The sequence below is a fragment of the Cupressus sempervirens genome, chromosome 9, assembly GCF_028749045.1.
Source record: "Cupressus sempervirens isolate cs-2001-9-10 chromosome 9, ASM2874904v1, whole genome shotgun sequence".
In the NCBI taxonomy this organism is placed as follows: domain Eukaryota; kingdom Viridiplantae; phylum Streptophyta; class Pinopsida; order Cupressales; family Cupressaceae; genus Cupressus; species Cupressus sempervirens.
The window spans coordinates 242,292,977-242,319,091 of record NC_143126.1 but is presented as its reverse complement, the minus strand read 5'-3'; the positions used below and the strand labels follow the sequence as shown (position 1 = coordinate 242,319,091).

At 35.4% G+C, this 26,115-nt stretch overlaps 2 protein-coding genes and 2 long non-coding RNA genes across 5 annotated transcripts; all 4 read right to left on the bottom strand.

Moving 5' to 3' along the window:
- Nucleotides 1-10,528: 10,528 nt before the first annotated feature.
- Nucleotides 10,529-12,806, bottom strand: LOC149538386 (uncharacterized). Its single transcript, XR_016356103.1, has 3 exons — nucleotides 12,724-12,806; nucleotides 10,723-10,809; nucleotides 10,529-10,640 (listed from the first exon to the last, which is right to left on the bottom strand). It is a non-coding gene; the product is annotated as an uncharacterized LOC149538386 (long non-coding RNA).
- Nucleotides 12,807-12,896: 90 nt separating this feature from the next.
- Nucleotides 12,897-13,582, bottom strand: LOC149538385 (uncharacterized). Its single transcript, XM_089802808.1, has 3 exons — nucleotides 13,242-13,582; nucleotides 13,043-13,120; nucleotides 12,897-12,960 (listed from the first exon to the last, which is right to left on the bottom strand). The coding sequence occupies exons 1-3, from the start codon at nucleotides 13,548-13,550 to the stop codon at nucleotides 12,913-12,915; spliced, it is 435 nt and encodes a 144-aa protein (XP_089658934.1). The 5' UTR covers nucleotides 13,551-13,582; the 3' UTR covers nucleotides 12,897-12,912.
- Nucleotides 13,583-17,981: 4,399 nt separating this feature from the next.
- LOC149538384 (uncharacterized) lies at nucleotides 17,982-18,716 on the bottom strand. Its single transcript, XR_016356044.1, has 2 exons — nucleotides 18,580-18,716; nucleotides 17,982-18,444 (listed from the first exon to the last, which is right to left on the bottom strand). It is a non-coding gene; the product is annotated as an uncharacterized LOC149538384 (long non-coding RNA).
- A 212-nt stretch (nucleotides 18,717-18,928) lies between these two features.
- LOC149538383 (hydroxycinnamoyltransferase 1-like) lies at nucleotides 18,929-20,724 on the bottom strand. 2 transcript variants are annotated; one of them, XM_089799713.1, is made up of 3 exons: nucleotides 20,007-20,686; nucleotides 19,677-19,918; nucleotides 18,929-19,646 (listed from the first exon to the last, which is right to left on the bottom strand). In XM_089799713.1, exons 1-3 carry the CDS (start codon nucleotides 20,442-20,444, stop codon nucleotides 18,950-18,952), a joined length of 1,377 nt encoding a protein of 458 aa, XP_089655839.1. In that variant the 5' UTR covers nucleotides 20,445-20,686; the 3' UTR covers nucleotides 18,929-18,949. The 2 variants fall into 2 exon arrangements, with proteins under 2 accessions (XP_089655839.1, XP_089655838.1); XM_089799712.1 differs by having other exon boundaries at nucleotides 18,929-19,918; nucleotides 20,007-20,724.
- Nucleotides 20,725-26,115: the final 5,391 nt, after the last annotated feature.

Here is a 26,115-nt window from a genome sequence, read left to right as displayed (position 1 = left end):
TGACCTATGACCCTCTTTGACCCATTAAACGACGACATATGTCTCTAGGGGTCCTAGGACCCCTAGGGACATATTTGAATCGTTCATATGCGTCAAAGGTGGTCATAGGGTGACCTATGACCCCCTTTGACCCATTAAATGACAACATATGTCCCTAGGGGTCCTAGGATCCCTAGCGAGATAGTCAAATCGTTCATATGGGTCAAAGGGGGTCATAGGGTGACCTATGATCCTCTTTGACCCATTAAACGACGATATATGTCTCTAGGGGTCCTAGGACCCCTAGGGACATGTTCGAATGGGTAATATGGGTCAAAGGGGGTCATAGGGTGATCTATGACCCTCTTTGACCCATTAAACGATGACATATGTCCCTAGGGGTTCTTGAACCCCTAGGGACGTATTCGAATGGGTAATATGGGTCAAAGGGGGTCATAGGGTGACCTATGACCCTCTTTGACCTATTAAACGATGACATATGTCGCTAGGACCCCTAGGGACATATTCAAATCGTTCATATGGGTCAAAGGGGGTCATAGGGTGACCTATGACCCTCTTTGACACATTAAACAATGACATATGTCCCTAGGGGTCTTAGGACCCCTAGGGACATATTTGAATCGTTCATATGGGTCAAAGGGGGTCAGAGGGTGACCTATGACCTCATTTGACCCATTAAACGATGACATATGTCCCTAAGGGTCCTATGAACCCTAGGGACATATTCGAATGGGTAATATGGGTCAAATGGGGTCATAGGGTAACCTATGACCCTCTTTGACTCATTAAACAATGACATATGTCTCTAAGGGTCCTAGGACCCCTAGGGACATATTTGAATCGTTCAAATGGGTCAAAGGGGGTCATAGGGTGATATATGACCCTCTTTCATCCATTAAACATTGATATATGTCTCTAGGGGTCCTAGGACCCCTAGGGTTATATTTGAATGGTTATTATGGGTCAAAGGGGGTCATTTTGTTACCTATGACCCTCTTTGACTCATTAAACGATGATATATGTCTCTAGGGGTCCTAGAATCTCTAGGGACATATTCGAATGGGTAATATGTGTCAAAGGGGGTCATAGGGTGACCTATGACCCTCTTTGACCCATTAAACTAAGACATATGTCCCTAGGGGTCCTAGGACCGCTAGGGACATTTTTGAATGGGTAATATGGGTCAAAGGGGTTCATAGGGTGACCTATGACCTATGACCCCATTTGACTCATTAAACGACAACATGTCTCCCTAGGGGTCCTAGGACCCCTAGGGATATAATCGAATCGTTCATATGGGTCAAAGGGGGTCATAGGGTGACCTATGACCTATGACCCTCTTTGACCCATTAAACAATGACATATGTCCCTAGGGGTCCTAGGACCCCTAGGGACATAGTCGAATCGTTCATATGGGTCAAAAGGGGTCATAGGGTGACCTATGACCCTCTTTGACGCATTAAATGACAACCCTCTTTGTATTATATATTATTATATTAATATGTATAATAATATAATATATATATATATATATATAACAACGTAATATTTTTGTTAAATATAATATATATTATAAATATTATTATATTAATATGTATGTTATTAATATATCTATATAATAATGTAATATTTTAGGATATACTATTTATACTATTTTAGGATAATAATTATAATATAAATAAACACTATATATTTACACTATTATATCTATATTAATACTATTATAGGTATGATAATAATATTGATACTATTGGTATATTAATACTATTATGTATTAATATTATTGATACTTTATACTAATACTAATATACTATTAACTTAGTTATAAATTAAAGTCGTTTGCCTCCAAATATTTTCATAATATTAATATTATTGTGGCAAAGGAGGAAAACCTTAGCAAGTTTTCCCCCCAAAAGTCCTTTTCCTATATCAGATATCTGATTCGAAATTGGATATTCGATTTTACTGGCATCAATTTCAAATATTTGACTGTCCCTACAGACCCGACAACATTACTTTTTTACCTCCTTTTTCACGAGATTTGTAAAAAGTCGTGTTTTTGGGCCCAACCAATCGAAAAGAATTAAAAAATATAACCTTAGTTGTTCGAATTTGTCATCTGAATGGGTAGCAGCAGTTGTTGAAAGGATAAACGTAAAAGGAAGATATCCAATGAAGACATTGCGGCATATAGGGAAAGGGACAAAATGAAATACCGAAAAAAAAGACAAGGTATGCTAAATATCAATCAAGTTGACGATGAATTAATAGAAGGTGAAATCATAGAGTCAGATAATGAAAATGTACAGTTGGGGTATGAAAATATACCTATTGAAAATTAAAATGCGGAAATTGAAAATGTAGAGATTAAAAATTTTGAAGAAGAAATGCCACCAAGTCATAATCCAAATTGCATAATTGACCATGTCGAAGATGATAGTGCACAGGAACCTAATGCACAAGAACCTTACATATCTCCTAATTATAATCTACATGAAGGTTCTAAAACACCAAAATGGACAATTGAAATTGATGAAATGATTATGACTAGTTTGGAAGGAAAAAAATCAGAAAGAACCATTCGGTTATGGGCTTCAAGACTATATCAGATGTTTTTCGGCAACAAGACAGTGGTAGAGCAATGTCAGCTTTTCATGCACTTATTAAAGATGCAAAAGATGTCTTAAAGTTGAGAATTGGCATCAGAGACCACACATGTTTCCATGAGGGGTGTGAACAAGATCTTGGAAAGACAACAGTGAAAAAAAGGGTCTATGAAATGGTGAAATACACATTGAAGAGTGGGAGTGAGAGCTCTAGATGTGAATTGGTTGGAAAAGATATCAATGTGGCTAATTTTATTTCAGATTTCAAGGCAAATCTTTTTTACAAGTATGCAAGACATAGTCACAGGTTTCAGTGGTTAGATCAACAATTTAGAATGTGTAAGGAGACTTTTCCCATTGGCACTATTATATCAGTTGTTGATTTTGCTAGGAACTACACATTGCAACCTCAAAATGAGACACAATCTCAGTATTACAACTCTATTCAGATTGCAATTTTTGTTCACATAACATATAGACATGCCCCTGATAGTGCAGAAGATAATCAAAAGATTATTAGAGAGTATCATTTTTATATGAGTGATGATAGATGTCACTCTCACGAGTTTGTGCAACATTGTTTTGAGATTTTTTTTGATTTCTTACACGAGCATGCAATTGCTATGGATAGACATATCATTTGGTTAGATAACTGTACAGGTCAATTCAAGAATGCTCACATGTTTTATTGGTTGTGTAGGATGCACGTAGAGAGAGGGGTGCCTCATATTTGGAGTTTTTTTGAGTCCGGCCATGGAAAAGGGGAACATGATGGAGCAGGGGCATGTGTGAAGAGAGCTCTAGTTAAGGAGCAACTAAAGATTTCAACAACAGAGCTTCTTGATGCTCATAGCATTTTTGATTGGTGTAGTTTAGCATTATCATAGGGGGGGACTCTTAATTCAGTGGTACGCAGGTTCTTTTGGTTGGTTGAGGAAGGGTCCATAGGTGATAGATCAGATTGTGCTACAGTGAGAGACTCATCAAAAATGCATTCATTTTGAAGCTCTAATTCTAGTACATGGACCATTTGGACATGACAACTATCTTGTTTTTGTCGTACTTTTTTCAGTGTGATTGGGATCACTGTGAGTCAAGTGAGTGGGTGGACACATGGGCTCCACATTATCTTACTCCATTGTCTATCATACCTTCTATAAAAAATGATGACATGGAAAGTTCACTTGAGCATAACCATCTATTAGATCTACTTTAGCCAGGACATGTCTTTGCATTGGTTGCACCACAGGGGAATGATGAGAAATTTGATTATTGGTTAGCACGTTGTGTAAGAGGGAAGAAAAAACTTGCACAACCGATCACAGATGATGATGGATTCACGTATCCTACTGGTTCAGTGGTTGTTGCTGGAAAATGGCTGCGGACATACATGCTTAGAAGGAACGAAATTCTTGCATTCGAAGACTATCAAAAGCACAAAGTAATTCTCATATATTGGCATCTTATTATAGCAAGAAATGTAAAGTTATTAAAGCATCAAGGAAGACCAAAAGTAAAAGAACTTTTTACTATTGCTAATGTTGATCATGAAGCCTTGTTAGAGACCCTAAAATAGAGAGAGGACCCTATTGGAATACTCGATTAGGTATATATACTTCTTAAGTTATTTTCTTCATAATGATTTAATGAATTGATGTTTATCTTGTTTAATACAATAAGTTACTAATTTTTGTATGATATTGGAATGTAGGTACATCATGAAGAGTTGGAGGGGGGTGGTATTGGGGAGAATTTCTAAAATTTATGATGTATTATGATGTAAAATGTGTAGTTTTTTGTATATGGTTTTTGTATTTTGGTAGGTTCTTTGTAAGGAATTATAAGAGGAAGATATTGAACAAGTTCTTCCAAATCATATTTGCATGTGATGCAAGGCTATAACGACAATTTTAAGAGCATTTATAGCTATATGAAAGATAATTGCATGTGGATATCTTATTACAAATTTGGTTTTTTCCTTATTTGACATAAAGCTGACATTATGATTATTAAAACTATTTTTATCAAACTAATCAAATAAGAAAAATCTAGAAAGTACGGATGAACAATTAGAATACTTGATTTCTTCCATTTTGCAACCAATCATAGCATTTGAAAGAATAAAGAGTCATAATATTGTATAATGTTTTGAAAGACTTTCATATTGAAAAGTTGTATGAAGCACATTTGGGATAAGCCATCAAATCCATGAAAGAAGATAGCATGTAGGATAAGAAATTAAAGCCAATAAGCAAGATAGCACATGCATAATGACATGATATGAAGTTGGATATGAAGGCTATGAGTGGATGAGTCATTAGAGGTATCAACAATCCCATCATAAATGAGATCTTGGATTTTATGTTTCACCACTATGGAATCTTTAGTTTTATGAAATTTTCTTCCATGGAGATTAATTTAAGAATGCCCTGTGTGTATGTAAAGGTCTTAAGGGAGATTAATTTAAGAATGCAATATTCTCCTCTAACCTTTTCTCAAGTTTAGAATTGATTTCAATCATGATTTTTATCTTGGCATCGAATCGTTAGTGCCATTAGCTCCAGATGGGTGGGTGAACCCTAGTCACACCCTTATTCTGGCCACGAAGACCATCCATCATTTGCGGCCACCCCATACCGAGGAGTCTCCAAGGTGCTCTAAGTGCATTTGGAGGTCGATCTTTCGAGGGTCATAACTCAGAGCTCGTGAGGGCTATCGATGAACTGTCAAATGCTACAGGACGGTGATGCTGAGGCCTAAAATAACCTATCTCATTTTTGAGAGATCACATTCCATTTGGATTCAGCATAGCGATCTCGCTCGATGCCAAAACTCGCAGTGTGCCTCAGTTCATAGGTGCACCACAACATAACTTTGAAACCGCTGATCTTGGCATCGAATTATCAGTGCCATTAGATCTGGATGGGCAGGTGAACCCTAGTCACACCCTTTTTTTGGCCATGAAGAGCATCCATCATTTGCAGCCACCCCGTACTGAGGAGTCTCCAAGGTGCTCTAAGTGCATTTTGAGGTCGATCTTTGGAGGGTCATAACTCAGAGCTCGTGAGGGCTATCGATGAACTGTCAAATGCTACAAGATGGTGATTCTGAGGCCTAAAATAAACTATCTCATTTTTGAGAGATCACATTCCGTTTGGATTTAGCACAACGATCTCGCTCGATGCCAAAACTCGCAGTGTGCCTCAGTTCATAGGTGCACCACAGTGTAACTTTGAAACCGTTGATCTTGGCATCGAATCGTCAGTGCCATTAGCTCTGGATGGGCGGGTGAACCTTAATCACACCCTTGTTCTGGCCACGAAGACCATCCATCATTTGCAGCCACCCCGTACCGAGGAGTCTCCAAGGTGCTCTAAGTGCATTTTGAGGTCGATCTTTCGAGGGTCATAACTCAGAGCTCATGAGGGCTATCGATGAACTGTCAAATGCTACAAGACGGTGATCCTGAGGCCTAAAATAACCTATCTCATTTTTGCGAGATCACATTCTATTTGGATTCAGCACAACGATCTCGCTCGATGCCAAAACTCGTAGTATGCCTTAGTTCATAGGTGCACCACAGCGTAACTTTGAAACCGCTAATCTTGGCATCGAATCGTCAGTGCCATTAGCTCTGGATGGGCGGGTGAACCCTAGTCACACCCTTGTTTTGGCCACGAAGACCATCCATCATTTGTGGCCACCCCGTATCGAGGAGTCTCCAGGGTGCTCTAAGTGCATTTTGAGGTCGATCTTTCAAGGGTCATAACTCAGAGCTCGTGAGGGCTATCGATGTACTGTCAAATGCTACAGGATGGTGATACTAAGACCAAAAATAACCTATCTCATTTTTGAGAGATCACATTCCGTTTGGATTCAACACAACGATCTCGCTTGATGCCAAAACTCATAGTGTGCCTCAGTTCATAGGTGCACCACAGTGTAACTCTGAAACCGCTGATCTTGGCATCGAATCGTCAGTTCCATTAGCTCTGGATGGGCAGGTGAACCCTAGTCACACCCTTGTTCTGGCCACGAAGACCATCCATCATTTGCGGCCACCTCGTACCGAGGAGTCTTCAAGGTGCTCTAAGTGCATTTTGAGGTCGATCCTTCGAGGGTCATAACTCAGAGCTTGTGAGGGCTATCGATGAACTGTTAGAGGAGAAAAGTTTTTAAGGATGGAGTGGCTTAGTGTTTTTGCTAAAATAAGTTAGTGGGAAGGCTTTATTAGAGGGTCTTGGCCAAACTAGTGGGGTGTTTGCCCACTCTCTAATTTTAGAGACATGTAAGTTTTGGAGGGAGATTAGGGGAGCTCTACTACAACTATCCTTACCCTAGCTTGGACCAAGGTTGGTATCTCAAACTTGCTTCTTTTCCATTTCTTTCTTTTAGCGTGGTTAAGAAAATATGCAAGTGTGGAGTTTATCAATGGAGTATGCATTGCATTGCATTGTGGAGTAGCATTCATGTGAGTGCTTGAATGGTGTTCATTCCATGTAGATTAGTGTGACACCATTGTGCATCTTGTTGTATTGTGTGGAGTATTGTGAGTATGAGGTTTGGATTTCATCTATTTCCTTGTTGTATTATGGGTGTTGATATTGTGTTGTGAAAATGTGATGTGCTCTTGAAAATTTCTTGTTTTATTTCTACTTGGTTTTGTTTTCTTGTTTTGTGCTTGAGTATTGTTATGAGCGTGGGACTTACACTCACCCTTGTGGGAAGGGAAGAGAAGTCCAGGGTGAAGGGCTTAAGTTGGGTTCGAAAAATGTATTGAGAACCTTGGAGTATGGGCTCCATTGTATGCCATAACATTTCATATCTTGCTGGGGGTGATAAGGAAAGTATGGTGTAGAAAGGAAGTTTGAGGAGTTACAGCTAATGGTAGTGGGTTTGGAGGAGGAATTATGGAGGCCCCGAGAGGGCATTAAATGGTTCATTTATGATAGCCCCGAGAGGGCATGAAATTTCTTTATTGCAAATATGGTTTGGTATGGCAAGTCTTCATTTTAGAACACACCTTCACCCTATGTTTATGGTTCCATCTGTGAAGCCATTGTGAAATAGTCTTGGGGTGAAATTTTTCAAGTTTGGAATGTAATGTTTATGCATTGAAAGATTGTACGTGTATCCCAGTTTGAGCCTTGTTCCCTAGTGCGGGGGTGGTCTCTTTGAGGCCTATGGTTGGGTGGAAAGCACCCATGGTCCTTGTTATTTTGTTGTGTTGCATATGCAGATTTGTGTCCAAGGGAGCAATGGAAATGGCTTGGAATGATCATCTTGCAGATTGATGTTGGATGAGAAAACTTGACATTGTGACCTCATTTGTGAAGGAGGATTCACCAGCTTGTTCATGTTCTCAACGATCATGTTGGACAATGTTCATGCTACTCATTGTCCATATCTTTCAATGTCCATGTTCCTTATGATTTTGAAAAGTCCCTTATGTTGCCCCATTGTGATGGAAGGAGATTGTATCATTGTTACCTAATGTACGTGTAGAAGAAATAATTGATAAGGTTGTATATGCATGTTTCATTTGGAGTTTATATTGTTATGAAAGCATTGGTATGAGTCACAGATTTGCTTTGACATCATTGTTATCATTTGAAAATGTGAAAGAAAGTTTTCTCCTTGTGGTATTGTAAATGACTAGTTTATAATAACAATCCATAGATGTTATGTGATACCATTGATTGTATAAATTTAAAACTTAGTAGATTGCTTACAATCTTGTTGTGCACTCAATAATTTGGAAGGAAATTTTTATGTTCATATCACATGCATGGATAACATTGATTTTAATTACCAAGCTTAATGCAATTCTAAGCAAGAAAATCATCAAATTAATTTTATGATATAACAAAATGAAGTTTGTTGTAAGAGAAGAAATAATAAAATCTATGAGATACATTGCTGTAGGCATGCATTTTCCTCTCTAGAAAATGTATGGTAAAGGCAAATAAATCCCTTCCTTAATACAGAGCAATAAAATATTAAAGAATATTCCCAGATTCTAGACTGCTATCCAATAAAAATAAAAATAATAATCGCATATAGAGACTAATGAGTGTCCTAGACTAATATATTTTCTAAGTGATAGAATGGTACACATTACAATCTTGTGACCTCTAAGTCACATCCAACACTCAAATAATAAATTAGTAATTAAATAAATAAAGGCATATTAGTGTGCATGTTAGAGAATATGACAAATTTAAATATTTAACTCAAAAATAAAATAAAATCCAAGATTGATTGGATGTACATATAATAGGGTTTTAATATGAAGTAAGTTGTCAGGATGATGGGATTGGAGAATCAAGGATAAGGATGGATGGTGGATTAAAATAATAACTCAAATCTAGTTTTATCTAGTCAATAAAGCACATTGATACATTGATACATATATGTCAGAATGACAAGGTATGTTATATACAAACCTTATTTATATGCTTGCACCTAATCCTTGCATAAACAATTCATCTAACAAATTTAAATTGACACACTCAATACGATGGTGTAGTAGGATGTGTTTAAATATAGATCGTGAATTATTATTGAGTTAAGTACTTTGAATTGGCCCTTAGACTTACTAAGAGTTCCTCATTTTATGTGCTTACTAATTCGTACTATGAAACTACTTTGAATCTTAACATGCTTTGATAATAATAATATTGATAGTGAGAAAGTGAGCTTATGGTGAATAGTTAGATGTAATTTAATGTAAAAAGTAAATGTAATAGTATAGTAATTATAGTAATTAAAATAGTAAATGTAAAAGCATGGCAATGTAGCTAGATTAGTTAGTAGTTGATGAGCTAGATAGTTAGTAATTGTCTTTTGTTAGAGTGAGTTTAATTTATGTATTGAAATAGTAATTTTTGTGTTTAGAAAACTATAGTGAGTGCTAGTTTGGTGAGGAAGCAATGTTGATAGATAATGAGGATATAGTAATATAGTAATTGTCACATTAATATATATTGTAATGATTAATGAATGTGTGCACATTGGTAATGAGGATAATAAGTAATTCTGATCCCCTTCCCTTACATGCTAGAATCATGACCTAGTCCATATGATACAACCGACAGACCCTAATAGAATATTAGTATCAGACGCTTGTTAGGATATGAATTAGCTCACTAATTTATGAGTGTTGTATCTTGAAATTGCTCGTTTGATTCATGACGCTAACTTGAACTAGACTGTCATCCAATCTATTTGAAAACCACCTATGACTAAAATGTTAACACCTTCACACTATTCACATTAGTCTTGAACTCCTATTCAATGATAACCTTGTTTTACAATATGTAATTTATTATGCAACTTCATAAGCTACAAAAAAAATAAAAAATTGTTTTGTTTTTACTAGTAAAATTTAGGGCACGACACATGATCCACGATAAATTGAACAATACTAGATACTAAATTAATATGTATATCATTGTGCACGTAAATGACAAAAATATATATCAAAATACATGTATCCATAGAAATTTTTTTACACAAATATATATCAAAGATCATGTATCCATAGACAAAGTACTCAAATATATATATATATATATATATATATCAAAATACATAGATCCATATACAAAATGTGGCTGATCCTGCCATCAGAATGTGTATAATATCAATGTTTCTATATACAATGTGGCATATGCCATCTCAAAATGTCTCATGATGCATCCTACGAAAACTATACTATCCTAGGGTGCTAGTGGATGATCAAAATGCAGCCTCTTCGCTGCACTAGGTGGATCAGATGCCTCCTACATAAACAAAAAAGGAAAACCCAAAGTTAGACTACTAAATTTATATGATTCTACGTATCTAACATTGAATTACTCAAATGCATAATGATCTTTTTCGTATTGGAGATTAATACTATCAAAATTTCATAATAAATACCTCTCTCGTCGACCTCCTGTGCCGGTCAAGAGTCCTCTCGTATGCCCTCGGTAATGCTGGTACCTCTATGATTGTGGGTTGTATATGTTCAAATACCTTTGTCAGATGAATCTGCAATTTAAACTATAACATTATAATTCATAGCATGCTAAATTTATAACATATTTAATCATGAATTCAAACTACAACTTACTATTGTAGGCTCCTCCTCAGGAGTGAGTGGTCGTGTCATCAAATCTACATAACTGTCCTATCAAACCTCATGTGCACTAGGAGTCTCCTATGAGATACAAAATAGTAGTTGTTAATATCACAAAAATTAGTTTTGAATTTATTTATGAAGATAAGTGATGCAAGAGCATCCCATGCTCATCAGGGGAACATTGAATATCCAAGGCATTACAGAGGTCATGGAACATCTCTTGAAGTCAATTGGGCAATCCTTGCACCAATTATGGCTCATGGAAGCATACAAAGTTATAATGTTGGACTCATATGTGGAAGAAAGTTGTAATTGGGCATGAGATTGGATTTTAGGATTTCATATGGTAGATGAGTCATTTGATAGGTTCATGTAGGTTGTCATGATCATATCTTGTCATTAGACAAGTCAAAATGTTCTAGAATTGAGTTTTGGGGTTTGAACAAGCAGGCCCTGGTTTTTAAGCCATTTTAAGGAGGGTTTTGAAGTTTGGGTGTTTAGGAGTGTGACCAAGACCTATAATCTTGAAAATCCTTAGTGTGCTGGTCCCTTTGTTGAAGCCTTGGTGTGTCTAATTCCTCCTTGTGTGTCCCAGAGTTGAAAGGTACATAAGTGGTGTCCAGTGATTTCTTGGTAAGGAAAGAAAGAGAATCAATGAGTTGGCCCTTGGGAAAGAAGAAAACTTGTTGTGAAAATGCCTCCTAAATATCAAATGGCTAGAGAACTTGAAGAATTGAGAGAAGAGTTGGCAAAAGAGAAAAGAGAGAGGAGAGAACTTGAAGCATCTAGAGTGAGGGAAGAAAGACAGATGAGAAGAGAGAGGCTGAAGCTTATTGCAAGGATAGAATCCTTAGAAATGGAAAGGCAAGAACCTAGAGGAGAAGAGGTTAGAGGAAGAAATCATGGAGAGAACCATGAAGAAGAAGAGGTTGGTAATGCAAGGCAAGAGCATGAGACAACAAATGATCTTGAAGAAAGGAGATTTATGAGAATCATTAAGGCAGTACAAGGTAATGGTGGGAAGAACCATATTGATTTTCCAATAGACCAGGGTAAAATGGATAGTGAAGAAGTGCTAGGGTGGATAGAGGCCCTTGAGAACTACTTTGATCTTGAAGACATAGAGGCAGATAAGAAGGTAAAAGTAGCAACATCAAGACTGAGAGGAACATCACTCACTTGGTGGACTAGTGTTCAGAATGAGAGAGAGGAAAGGTGGTGCAGGGCACCTAACCTATGTGGCAGGGGGGAACAAGTATCTCTATTGCCGGACACCTTGCCACTCCATGAAAGCGAGGATTCAAGTAGATTAGGAAGTTGGAATAAAGGTTTGGTCCATATTTTACAAGTTGGTCTATGTTTTGTAATAAAGGCACATGTAAGGCCCACAAGCATTTTGGTGTGGTTATAAACCAAGTGACTCCATGGGACCAAAAGGCCTTAGAATAGGGTATTTAGAGTCTAAACAGTATTAACAAAAAGTGGTTGTTAGTTTGTTTTATGGTTGGGAACGCTTATATGGTTGTTCCAATGGTCATGTAGACCTTTATATATGTCATATGTGATCTCAGTTGAAAGGGGGAGATCAGAGTGTACGGTGGTTTGGAGAAAAAATAATAAAAACTTCAATTTTCTGGAAATTTACTTAGTTGCATTTAATAAATCCATATGACCAATTTTGAGTCAATGGAATAGTTTAGAAAGTTAGGGAATGCATAAAAACTATAGTTTGAAATTTGAATTTCAAATTCAAACGGTCATATTAGTTTTGGAGGGAAAGTAGTAATTTGGTATTTGTTTGATTAAATAAACCTTTGTAACCAACTTGGTCGGTTGGACAGGTGCATATAAGCCTATTTATGTTGTAATGAACATATGCAAGACATGAATCATTATTGGTACAGAAAAAATCACAGAAATTGTATAGAACAATAATCATACTTTCCTCTGCATCAATTAAAAAAATAAAAAATAAATGATACTTATACATACAATGGGGCTCTTTGTGCGAATGAAAATCCCTGATGATCTAGGACGCCGAATCTGTACAGGCTCATCGCCAGTAGCCACACCCTATATACAATAAATAATGTAATTAAATGAGATTACCACAAAAATTTTACAAGAATGCATCAATATTTAATCAATTAGAAAACATCTAATTACCTTTCCTTTGTCAATTCATGCTGGCTCACCCCCCGCACTTTGTCCCCCCGAGGTAGGTGGTATCTGCAAGATAAAAGAAAGATTAGCAACCATATATGCTACAATATCAAATAGAAAAAAGAAATGCGAACACAACATAATATACCATAGATGTCTCAAGGCCAAATGAAATGGCTGAGAGTGTAGCATCATCTATCTGTTTGAGCTCCTCCTCGGTCATCAACTAAACATGAATGAAGATCACATACATGTAAAAGTCAGTATGGCTTAAAAATTAAAATTACTCTATTATAAAAATTAACTTTAAATTACATATGTCATAACAAAAAAATGTATACACGTACCGACACCGAAGGAGTCCATGCCTCTGCATTCCCCTCCTCTCTCGCACCAGGGTCTGTAGCCTCTGCACGTGTGTCTGGTGTATCCTCGTCTAATACAAAATGATACTCAGGAAGATCACCTATGGGACCCAGGCAAATATTCTTGCATGTAATGCAAGTGTGAGGCACACAAATGTGCGATGAGCTAGCCGATGATGAACTGGCACCAACATCATCAACACGAGGAGACAGGACTGACCTAGCCTGAGATATCATTAGGCTACTCAGCCTATGAATGGCTCTGATGGTCTGAGAGCTAGCCTTTGCCATAATATCTAGATGTTGCACTCAAGGAGGGGGGGAGATATCAGGGGGGGGGGGGGGGACAAAAGTGCCAAGTTTCTTCCACTGGGAAGAGGGTCTATCCTGAGGAGCTCCTAGTCCTAAGCCCATGTTGGGCTTCATGCTCCAATAGTTCACTTTAAGTTTCAACACAAATTCTGAATATAATTTTCTAAGGAAATAAAATGGTATGTCTAAATTGCCATGTGGAGGGATATCAAAGACCATCCACCAACGGTCCCAAAAATTTGCACGTATGGCATCATTTGTGCACCATTTAATCGATAGTTTGGTTTTTTTTTTGGGTCAACTGGTATACCTATTTTTGGGTTAGCAAAAAGGCTTGCCAAATCGTCTTTGGTTATGTTGAGGGCCGCGACCTCATCATAATCCAAACCATTATCAAACATCTAGTGCATTTCATCATGCCAACGAAGAGCTGCATTTTGTTGGTTTGTAAGGGTTTCAATGTTATCCACTATGGTGTTTAACGTGGATAACATAGGAGCCAGTGCAGGTACATTATTGTATGTTCTATGCAAACCTCTCAACTCAGTGAGATTTTCATTTATCAAATCCTTGATTCAAGGAGGGTTTTGAGGAGGTAGAGGATCATTTGGTGGACGATTTTGTGGGGATACTGGATCGTTTGGTGGTGGGTTGCGAGGAATATTATTCCCTGTCTCAATGTCATTATTTTGATCAGCCATTCCTATTGAATTGCAAAACGTAATATATATTAAAAAAAAATCTAAATTTTAACCATTTTTGTCAAAAAAACCCTAGATTCAACTAAACCAAACAAAATCATGTTAAAATCTATTAAATTTAGGTTTAAAATGAGTTAGGGGGGGGGGGGGGGGAAACATACCTGATATCTGATATCCAATCCGCGATGGCAATACTGGCCCAAATTCGCGAAAAATAAGGGTCGCAGGTCTGTGATTTTGTTTAATCCAGTGCACAGGTATCGGATATCCGATATTATATCGGATATCCGATATGACATTACAATATATATAATATAACATATAATATATAATATATATTACATTTTATATATTTTTATAATATATTTTATATTTATTATATTTATTTACTATATATTATAATATAAAATATTATTATTATATTATATTATTATAATTTATAATATATTATACTTTTTTATTATATATTATATTATAAGATATTACTTTTTATTATTATATTATATCTTATATATATATATTATATTACATTACTATATATTATAATATATGAAATATAATATTATATTATTATAATATAATATGTTATTATAATATTATTATTATAGTATAATATTATACCATTATAATATAATAATAATAATGATATTATTATATTATAGTATAATAATTATTATAATAATAATATTAAATAATAATAATATTATTATAATATAATAGTATGATATATTATTTAATAATATTATTATTATTTTATATCAATAATAATAATATTAAATAATATATCATACTATTATATGATTTTAATTATTAGTCGGATATTTGATTTAAAATCGGATATCCGATATCAAATCAGATATCCGATATGATATCGGATATCCGATATGATATCGGATATCCGATAAGGCTCGGCTTAACCTTCTAGGTTTGATTCCTGGATAGGTAAAAAAAAGTCAGAGCGGATTTTGAAGCGCTTTTAGGCGTCTTCAAACTCTTTTTTTTTCACATCGCCACTTTTTGGCACACCATGATCCTGCACATACCCATTACAGTGGTATCAAAGCTAGTGGTCTTGCTAGCTTGTTAGGTAATGTTGGGTGTATACAAGATCTCGACTAGTACATAGGATGGAGGAATTGAAGCACTAAAATGATGACATTGCTATGGAAGCTCACAAGAGAACAAAAGAAACTTAATAAGACCTTGGTGAATGAATAGAAACAATCTAATGAGGCTTTGGTAAATGGACAACAATAAATTGATGAAATATTTTATATTTTTGTACAAGGAAGGATAAATGGGGCTCACAATGAGCATGATATAATTTTGTCAATGGGGCCTCCTATACACATCATTCCTAAACACATCCAATGATGCTAATATTTCTCCAAATAACTAAAAAATATGAGAAAAAAGAGCCCACATTGTTGTATAGACAAGAGTAGTTTAGGCAACGTTAGTTTGATACCATATTTGGAGAAAAACTCTAGGTTGAATCATGAATTCATTGGTTAAGTTCCATCGAGAATCATTTTTTTTACCACAATGTATGAGTATGCCATGTAGTAGATCTTAGTGTATTGTTTAGGTACACCTACCTAGGTTTTCTAGATAGTAGAATGTAAGGGATCTCAACCTTTCATTGGATCTTATTCCTTGGCCACTAAACCATGGAATTGTTTGAATTGGTCTAGCTAGTTCATAGTAATTCTAAGGCAATTAGTTGGAACATGAGCCACTTGAAGTTGCCCTACAAGAATGTTTGATTCAATTTCTTTAAAGTTGTTTGATTTGATCCCTCTATTGAGAAGGGGGAAATTGGAAATCAAAAAGTACAAGGGATGTGCTAAAGGAGATATTAATATTATCTAGAATAAAATAAATGAAGTATGATGAAATCTTAAACAAAATGGTTGAGTTAAATGGTGACATAATGAATGCCTTTGTCTCAAGGTTTGTGAGGAGCTTGAACCTAAAAAAATAAAAGCTTGAAGATATTAAAACAAGACTTAGAAGAAACAAAAGTCCAAAATAAATTTGAAAGAGTGTGATAATAACTTGATTGAGAGAGGAAGTTAATATCTCTAAGGTTTGTGAGGAGTTTGAATTTTTTTTAAAATAAAACTCTAAAGAAATTAAAACAAGACTTGGAAGAAACAAAAGTCTAAAAGAAATTTGAAATAGTATGATAATAACTTGATCGAGAGAGGAAGTTAATTTCTCTCAAAAAAATTAGACAAAATAATGTCTTTCCTCTCAACAAATATTGAAAAAACATGAAATCCTAAATTGATTTTAATTAGGATACTTGTTTACTTTGTTGTTCCTTGTAACATTTGTATTGTGTTCCTTATAACAATTTTTTTTTTTTTTTTTCGTTACACAGCATTTTGTTGATTTGTTTTGTTATTTTCTAAATCTTCAATTAATTATGAGACCATACCTTATGGTCTGCAAGTGCACGTCTGCTTGAATCATTTTGTCATATAATTATGAGCATAGGTAGTTTCTACATTGAGGTTTTACGATACTCTATAAATCAATCAGTATATTAAGTTATTTTCTAAAAGCCAATATTATATGATCGTTGCTATTATGCCTTTCCGAAAATATTAATACGATTATTTCCATTTGCAGATCTGTCAATGTAATGAAAGCAATTTCTTATTGCAAAAGAGAGCTTTGCATTAACAGTAACAACCATTTAGCTATGACAATTTTGAGTCACCGTGCACAATATTTTCTCTGGACTATGAATTGCAAGATTCATTTGAGTGTTCTCTCTGAAAAATTTGGTTGTAAAGTGGGAATGGTCAAGAAATATGATCCTTGCCACTATGCCTTTCCAAAAGAAGAGTCTTTTGTATTGATCTTGAACTGAAGGCCAATCTGTAATCTCTCTCAAATTCCAAAATATAGAGAATAGATCTTCACCAACAATAAACTTTACTCCATCCTAAGCAGAGCAGAACAAGCACATCTCCAACATGGTCACTATCCATCAGCCAATTTTAATATTACGTTGATTATTTGTTGCAACTTGTAATACATGTAGACGCTTTAGTAACTGATTTTTCAAATTAATTATTGAATGGAACCTTCAAATCTCAATCATTCGACAGTCATCCTGTATTCAAGGGCTCCCATATCCAAATACATTTTGTGGTAATAAAGTCTTCCCAAATCTCATATTTCGATAAAACGTAAGATATTACAGTTTTTTTTGGTTTAATCTGAGCATATTTTTCAATTGATGTTTCAGGTTAAACTCATATTATCATGAAGAGGAGAGTGCTAAATTGAGAGGAGTTTTAGCTCTAAGTTGACTCCAATGCATTGTTACAACTTGAATAATTGTATTTTTTTGTGTCGTTACAGTGACGCCTCCTAAAATTAACAGGTGAAGCATAAACAAAGAAAGTGATAAATTTAGAAGTTTCAGATTTTGTTTTAACATACATTATAACTTGTGCACAAGATTGTTTTGTGTTATATAAGTTGTACACACTTTGTTTCTTCTTCCTGTGGTTTATAGTCCCGTGTAATTTGACTGACTGTCAAGCATGGCAGCAGAAATCTTTTATATAATATCTCAGTAAATCAAAATATAAAAGAATTGGAAATTCAAAAGAATCTGAATTTTTTTGGGAAGAACTGAAAATTGTTGTTTTTAAATTTGAAAGCGGAATAATCACTAATTGCATTCCAGTTACACAAAGCCAACATTATGACCAATTTGTATTCCAACGAAGTTCCAACATTGAATAATATCTGAGATATTAACATTCTTCTATAAGACATCACTGACAATTCAAGCAAAACTTGGACAGGATCAGCATATGGAGGCTGAGTGGATGCCTTGCTAACTTGAACAAAACCGTTCTACCAGTAATTGGTAGGAAATGGTCGCTCTGCAGTTCTTGTTTACACATGCTTTTAGAATCTTGAAAAGGAATCCAGAGTACAAAGTGGAAGTAGTGTCAAACATACCAATTATATGTAGCATTCAGTTGTGTACGATTTCAGTATGAGTTCATTATGCGTCTAATGATTTTCTATGGACATAATATTTCAAAATGATACCTCTCATCAAAGGCCCTTTGGTCTTTTGGTGAAGCTGAATGGTTCACATGGAGCCTACTAAGAATGAGTCTTGCTGAATGCAAGGTCCCCTGGGATAAGGCCCCCAACATCAAAAAGAGATAATCAACAAATTTAGTAGATTGGATATCCCTCAGTCTTTGGTTCTTAACCAAAGAATTCAGCTCTATGACTTCAAATCGAAAAAACATTGAAAACAATGATACCTTTTAATGCGATCAGATTTCCACAATCCATCTTAGTTATGTTAATCAGTTTCTGGATTAGATTGTGTGGAGATTTTTGTCATCAACGTTTCGAATCACACTACGTGATCCATCATCAGGATGAGAGAGCAAGAGATGTCAAATAAAGTAAGTGACATCTCTTTATTTGACATCTCTTGCTCTCTCATCCTGATGATGGATCACGTAGTGTGATTCGAAACGTTGATGACAAAAATCTCCACACAATCTAATCCAGAAACTGATTAACATAACAATGATACCTCCCAGCTTGAAAATCATGGTTGGTTGCTCCTGTTGATCTACAGGATTATCCAAAAATTCCGGCATGTTAAAACAAAAATCCTTCAACCTAGACGAAAAGAATCCTTTGTAACAAGTCCATCTGGTGTCGAGGGAGGTAGGTGGAGACGAGAATGCTTTTTCCTCCATTCTTCGGACATGACAAATGCATGCTTCCGATCTCATAAATGTTGGCCATCTGCACGTCTGCAGGCTTCCCCCATCCGTAATCCATCTCGTACAAGGGAAATCTTGGAGAACCTGCCACATTTGTTCCATACTTCCACCCTGCTTCTTCAAGTAAACTCACAAAATTTCTGTTTGGAAGCTCCGCCCAATCAATCAGATGATCGATCTGTGCTTCCTGAGTGCAGGAATTGATGAGTTGCTGAAGAACATCGGCAGCGAAGGATATGTCGGCATTGACGAGTGTGTTGGCCGTCGTCTGCGCAACACCCATTGATATGCAATTCCCAAAATAAGTTGGAAGCAGGGGAGGTTTAACCCTGTCCCTGCAATCAGCCAACACTAGGAAATGAACGGATTCTTCCAGAGGCACCTCGCGAGCTCTGATTACGCATCTCCAAAACTGTGCGGCCACTGCAACAAAAGAGCTCGAAACTCCACTTCGATTCTTAAGCTCCCGAATCATATCCTCTGTAAAGCACAATGTTGAGCTTATCACTTCTATCGTCCTTTTGGGTTTCCCCCATCTTTGGAGAGACTCTTTGGTCTTTTCCACTTTCCAGCCACCAGATGTTTCGATCCTGTCTGAATCTAAATCCTCAGTTACGAACTTGAATATCTTGGCCCCAGTAACCCCATTGCTTACAATCTCATGGGGTTTGAAAGAAATGGACAGAGGATTAGGGTTTCCTCGTTTCAAAAGTGTTCTATTGTAATCCGGGGATTTAGCAATGGAGATGCCTCGACTACACTGTGCCCACGATGTCATGAAATGCCAAAACGAATTTCCGTCCGCCATTACATGATGAATTGTGGTACCGATGCTTATCCCGCCTCCTTCAAAAGCTGTAACCTAAAATACCCATATCTATTTAATAGAGAAGAACTCAATGAAGTTTTTCCAAGGGACACAAAAATACATGCTGTTTAACTCTAATTACCTGAATTGACAGAAGCGGTCTACCATAATCTTCATCCGCAGAATACTCGGCCTCGTGGACAAGATTTTTGAAAAAGGGCTTTCGCTGAAACCCATCTTTTTCCAGGTCATGGAAGGGCACATTGATTAACGCTTCCTTCAATTCCACTCCTTGATCGCCGCATTCAACTTCCGGCCTGCCGGATTCAGAAATTTTCAACCGACCCGCCAGCGGATAGAAATGCACCAAAGCTAAGGATAGCCCTTTTTTCAGGGTTTCTATTGCTGAAGAGTAATCGTTTCCAGGAGCGAGCTTGTAGAAGAGAAGCCTCTGAATGTGGTGGAAGGGCAAGAAGAGGAGATCGAGACTGGAGAGAAACATAGTGTGCCTCGAGGTTGCCACGGCCGGTCCCACCAGGCAAACCCTCCTCACTGTCATAACTGCTTCTGCTCCAGCCATTGCTCTACAGGCAAAACAGAGATTGAATTAAAATGATTCACTATAAGCTTCACTGTAAGTTCCAGAGCTGTTGAGAGCCCAGAAAGCGACGCCATTTTCATCTGCAGCTTTCATCTTGTGGCCTGTGTACGCGTGTCTGTGTAGCATCTTTCATGATTTTGTTTTCTTGTGTTTTTTTTCTGAAGGGATGTATGTTAGCGTGTCCCATAGATGTGTGCATTTCTGTTTCTTAGTTTGGGACTCAAAGATTGAATCAAGGAATATTTTATAGTCCTATCAATTGTGCTGAATCAATTTACGACAGTTGGATATTATTGATAAGATTTATCAACCAGGTCATAAGTACATTTCTAATGTTGTGTGATGAGCTGGCCATATATTTCAATTTATGACTAGGATTGTTGTGTTCGATGTATAACACTTCTCATTGTCGCGACTCGCATCATTAGTATTTTCATATAACAGATGAGAACTGAACAATGTATTTTTACCACTTTTATGATCAATAGATACATCACTTTAAACTGAAAAAAAACGAGAATTAAACATTGAACTCTTCACAAAAATAATATTTAAAAATCTTTCGAAATCCTAAAACAAAATAGACAAGAATTAAACATTGAACTCTTAGTAAAAATAACATTTAAAAATCTTTCCAATTCCTAAAACAAATAGTCTAATAGCCGTTTGGTTGCTGGTATAGGAATTGAAAATTATAATAGAAAAATGGAATGGGAATGGAAATGGGGACTGGGGTCTTTCCAATTCCTAAAACAAATAGTCTAATAGCCGTTTGGTTGCTGGTATAGGAATTGAAAATTATAATAGAAAAATGGAATGGGAATGGAAATGGGGACTGGGGAATGGAAATAGAAAATGACAATTCTAATTCTATTTGGTTCATTGGAATTGATTGGGAATATTTTAATCTATTGTTTAGATTTACAAAAATGGAATAAGAATAAGGTTACATTTTGTATTTTTAAAAATATTTCCATTAATTTTTTTTGTTTTAATTTATTGAAGTTAATGGGAAATATAATTTATTTCATTTTTTGAAACAAATAGATATAATAATAAAAATGTTTTTAAAAAAATGTTAATAAAAAAATGTTTTAAAAAAAAATCTATCTATTAAAAAAAAAAAAAATTTAAATTTAAAAAAATCAAATTGGGCTACCAAACAGAGAATACATTTCCTATTCCAATTTTCTTATTCCTATTTCTACAACCAAACGAGCCCTTAATTTTGACTTCATTAATGGTTTGGGGAGAGGTGGCCTATTAGGAATTCGCATTGCTCGATTGAGTAGTATTACATTTCTATTGATAGCTATTCTTTATTACTAAAAAAGGAAATTACATGAGGTGAAGAATTGAAGGGGAATGCATAGGCCATGTATCACTTAGTAAAGTGGAGGTTGAGATTGTTGAAGGTTAAATGCATAGTATTACATATCAAGGAATTTTTAATACCATAAAAGAAGTAGAGATGATTATTAAATAAGATCTAGTACCTTTGGTAATGTATATTGTTCTTTAGACAATAGTTGAGAATAGTTCAACAATGGGTGCAAATATCAACGCAAAATCTCAAGATTAAAGGAGGATGGAAATGTAGTTTGATGTGTGAGGTAGAAACCCTTGTCCATCATAAGATCATTTTGCACTCTATTGGCTTTAAGTGTGGTGCTAGCACCATAGACATGCTAAAATCCCCAAAGTTGGATGGAAGATTGATTGAATATAGCTTTTGGAGTGGTGTAAATGTTTAAAATAAGATATATTTTAATGGATAATAAGCTAATTAAAGGCAAGTCATTAGTTCAATTAGTAGAGTTCACTCTAATAGAAATTAGAAAGTGTTAGGTTGAAGTCCTAGCTAGTTTATATTAGTTGTTCAATATGTGGAATTAGAATTGGGAGAGACGCCTTAAACACCTACAATGTAGTTTAATGGGTGTTGAAAATTAGTCACATCTAAATTGATGGTAGGTTAGCCACAAAGGATTAATACCTCAATTGGTAGAGCACTTTTATCATAAATGGAGGGTCCTAGATTTGAGTTCATGTTAGTCCATGTGATTTATACCTCAATATGTGATAAAATAGTCACCCTAAGAGCCTCAAACATTTGCAATGTGTTTTAATATCGTGTTGAGAACAAAACACGCCTAAATTAAGAATAGATTGGCCACAAAAGCATTAGTAGTTCAGTTAATAGATTATTTGGACAACAAATGGAAGGTTTGAAGTTTGAATCATGGTTGGCCCATATAAATTGTAGTTCAACAACAAGCCCTCAAATATTTACACCATCATCACACACCTCCAATCATACATGATGACCTTGAATCAGCCAAAAAAAATGTTGGCTTCTGACTAGGTAGCACAGGAAACTTGACTTAACCTTACAAAATTGTTATATTCAAAATCCAAAGGAATGCCTTCTCTTTGTACTATCTAAAATTGTTATATCTATGTGTTAGTAGTTGTGGTTATATGCCTCCAAGTGCACCTTTTATACATGGAATTATTCATAGATTTATAAAATAATTTTAATTTATTGTGATGTCAAGCCTAATCAGACTCGGAGGTTAATATTTTCTCACTTTATTCAACATGATTTCCTCCCAAATTTTACTACAAGCATTGTGGGGGGGGAGTGCCCCCTAGATGGGTCAAGGGGCAACACCCCTTGCAAGGTCTTGGGGTAGAGCCCTAGGTGTGCTCCCTGTCATAGTACAAGATGGGTGTTGGCAATATGGTCCGATAGATATCTTGAAGAGTTTTCATTTATGGCAACATGTATTTAGCATTTTATTTATGCATTTAGAGTTAGAAGATTGTCTAAGTGTTAAACAGTTTGCAGTAGCACAGAGACAGATGAGATGTATACAGACGACTCACTGAGAGTTAGCTTATACACAGTTGAGGAAAGCTCTATGACAGTGTCATGATGACGTTGGCCAGTACACAGATGTGTACAGATAGTATGACACAAGTAATGATTGAAATACCAGTACAGGTATTTGACAAAGCAAAACAAAGCATACCAAAGAATTGAGTTGTACGACTTAAGGAATTGTTTTGGTAACAAAATAATTACTAAGTCATGATGAGCCGACTTTGTGGATGTTATTCCATAAATTATTTTATATTATGTCAAGCATGTGAAGACATGAAAGCCGAATGAGTAGAGATTTGCTGATTTTCCAAGTATAAGTAGAGATCTTATCTTGCACAGTTAAGTGTGCAACAAGCAAGCGAAGTATATGAAGTATATGCATATATAGCAAGTGTGTCTCTCTGTGTGTATTTTTATTTATATGAAGTGTATGTATGTATCTACATATATCTATATTTATATATGTATATATAATTCCAAAACAAAATATATGTATAATTATAACAAAAAATGAAAGCAATTGATGCTTTTATTTTTATGTATATATTTTCAATGTTTGTAATAGGTTGTTTAATTGTGTATCCTTGTTTATCAATAAGATGATATGATTAAATATTTGTATTCATATTACCCTTGTATATATATGTATGTATGTATGTACATGTATGTATGGATACATATGTATGTATGTATGTATGTGTATGTGTATATGTATGTGTGTATGCATGTGTATGTGTGTGTGTATTTATTGGTCAATTGATTGGTTTGGAAACTAGAGCTTCATTCTCGTGGATTGGGCATCTAAAGTAGCATCCAAATGTTTTATTGAATTCATTTAATTATTAACCAAGGACATTACTTGAAATGATGTCTACAAAGTATATGCTCTAAACCCTTTCAATTGTCACTTCTAATCTATGGAGACAACAATACTAAAACAAAAATTTTAATATTTTCAATGTTTGTAATAGGTTGTTTAATTGTGTATCCTTGTTTATCAATAAGATGATATAATTAAATATTTGTATTCATATTACCATTGTATATATATGTGTGTATGTATGTACATGTATGTATGGATGTATGTATGTATGTATGTGCATATGTATGTGTGTATGTGTGTGTGTATTTATTGGTCAAATGATTGGTTTGGAAACTAGAGCTTCATGCTCATGGATTGGGCATCGAAAGTAGCATCCAAATGTTTTATTGAATTCATTTAATTATTAACCAAGGACATTACTTGAAATGATGTCTACAAAGTATATGCTCTAAACCCTTTTAATTGTGATTTCTAATCTATAGAGACAAAAATACTAGAACAAAGATTGTAATCACCCAAAAATGGTCATCTAGACTATCAGCCCCCTTTCTTAGCATTTTGGCTAAATTAATTAATCATTTGCCTAGGCCAAATTGTTAAAAATCAATTAATTTGATTATAACCTATAGTTTGACTATATTGTTCTAAAGTACATATTTGATTAAAAGAACATGTCCCCTTTTAATTAATTAAAAGACCCCATTCTTCTAACCCACTCAATGTACACACATAGAGTCATTTTTCTATTTAGAAATTAAAAGAAATGGCTTTTTGGAATTTTGTCTGACATGAAAAGTAAATTCCTCTTCATTGGTTGACTTTCTCTTGCACATGGATCATGCCAAAGTCAACTCCCACCCTTGATCATCCATCCCATAATTTTGATCTCCACCGTTTGAGCACCTTTAAAAGAGAGATCTCTCCCCTTCTCAAAGGATCCACACTCTTGATTATTGTTATACATTACAAGTTAATTAGTCAAACTTCTTGAGAGCTTGTGCAGAACTTCTATTTTCTTGCCTAATTCTCTCATAGCTCAGATTCATATAGTATAGCTTAGACTCTTTTGCAATAATCTAGATCATCTAGTTAACTAACTTGGATTTGTAATACTCTCATTTTCTTAATATAGTTGCACTATGCATCTCATGCTATCTTAGTCCATATTTGCATTACATAACTTGAGAGTTCTAGTGGACACTTGCATTCTTTCTCTTGTCTTAAGAACCTCCCATTGCATGGTTTACTAGCAAGGGTTATACATCTCAAAGGCTTGGCTGAGAGCTATCTACATTTGTCAAAACACACCTTTGCACTCCATGGATAGGGAGCTCTAGGCCGTAATTCAAGCATTCCAACTCATGGGATCACTTGGATATAAGGGTTTAGATTGTGACACTTTCTGAGTGTACATTTTTGGTGCCCATCGTGGAGTAGAACACTTTGGTTTTGCTCCAAATCTACATGCATTTTTTGCAATTTACATTCACTGTTTGATCTTTTTTTATAGTCATAAATATTGGGCAATACTTTCTCAGTATCATGCAACATTTGGCAGTACTATTAGGAGATACTTTTCCAGTAAAACTGTCACACACCCATATTGAACTATATCGCCCCAACATAGTAAGTTGTATCGCACGGCTATAGGCAATAATATCGCATGGGAAAAAAGTGTCATACGAGTATACTAAAAAGTATCATGTGATACTCTTCTAGTATAAAATATCACCCATCCTAAAAACTACTTGTTGTTTGGGTGTTTTGATCAATTTTTAATTTTTTGTTGTTTGTTTGTCGAGTTTTTCAGGTCTATTACAGTCTGACAGAGGTCTGGTTGCAAATTTTTCATATTATTTTAGGACTAATTTGTGTTGGACTAACAGTTGTGTTTGTAGCTCTATTCCCTAAATTCTTGAATACCAACATTAAAAGAATGC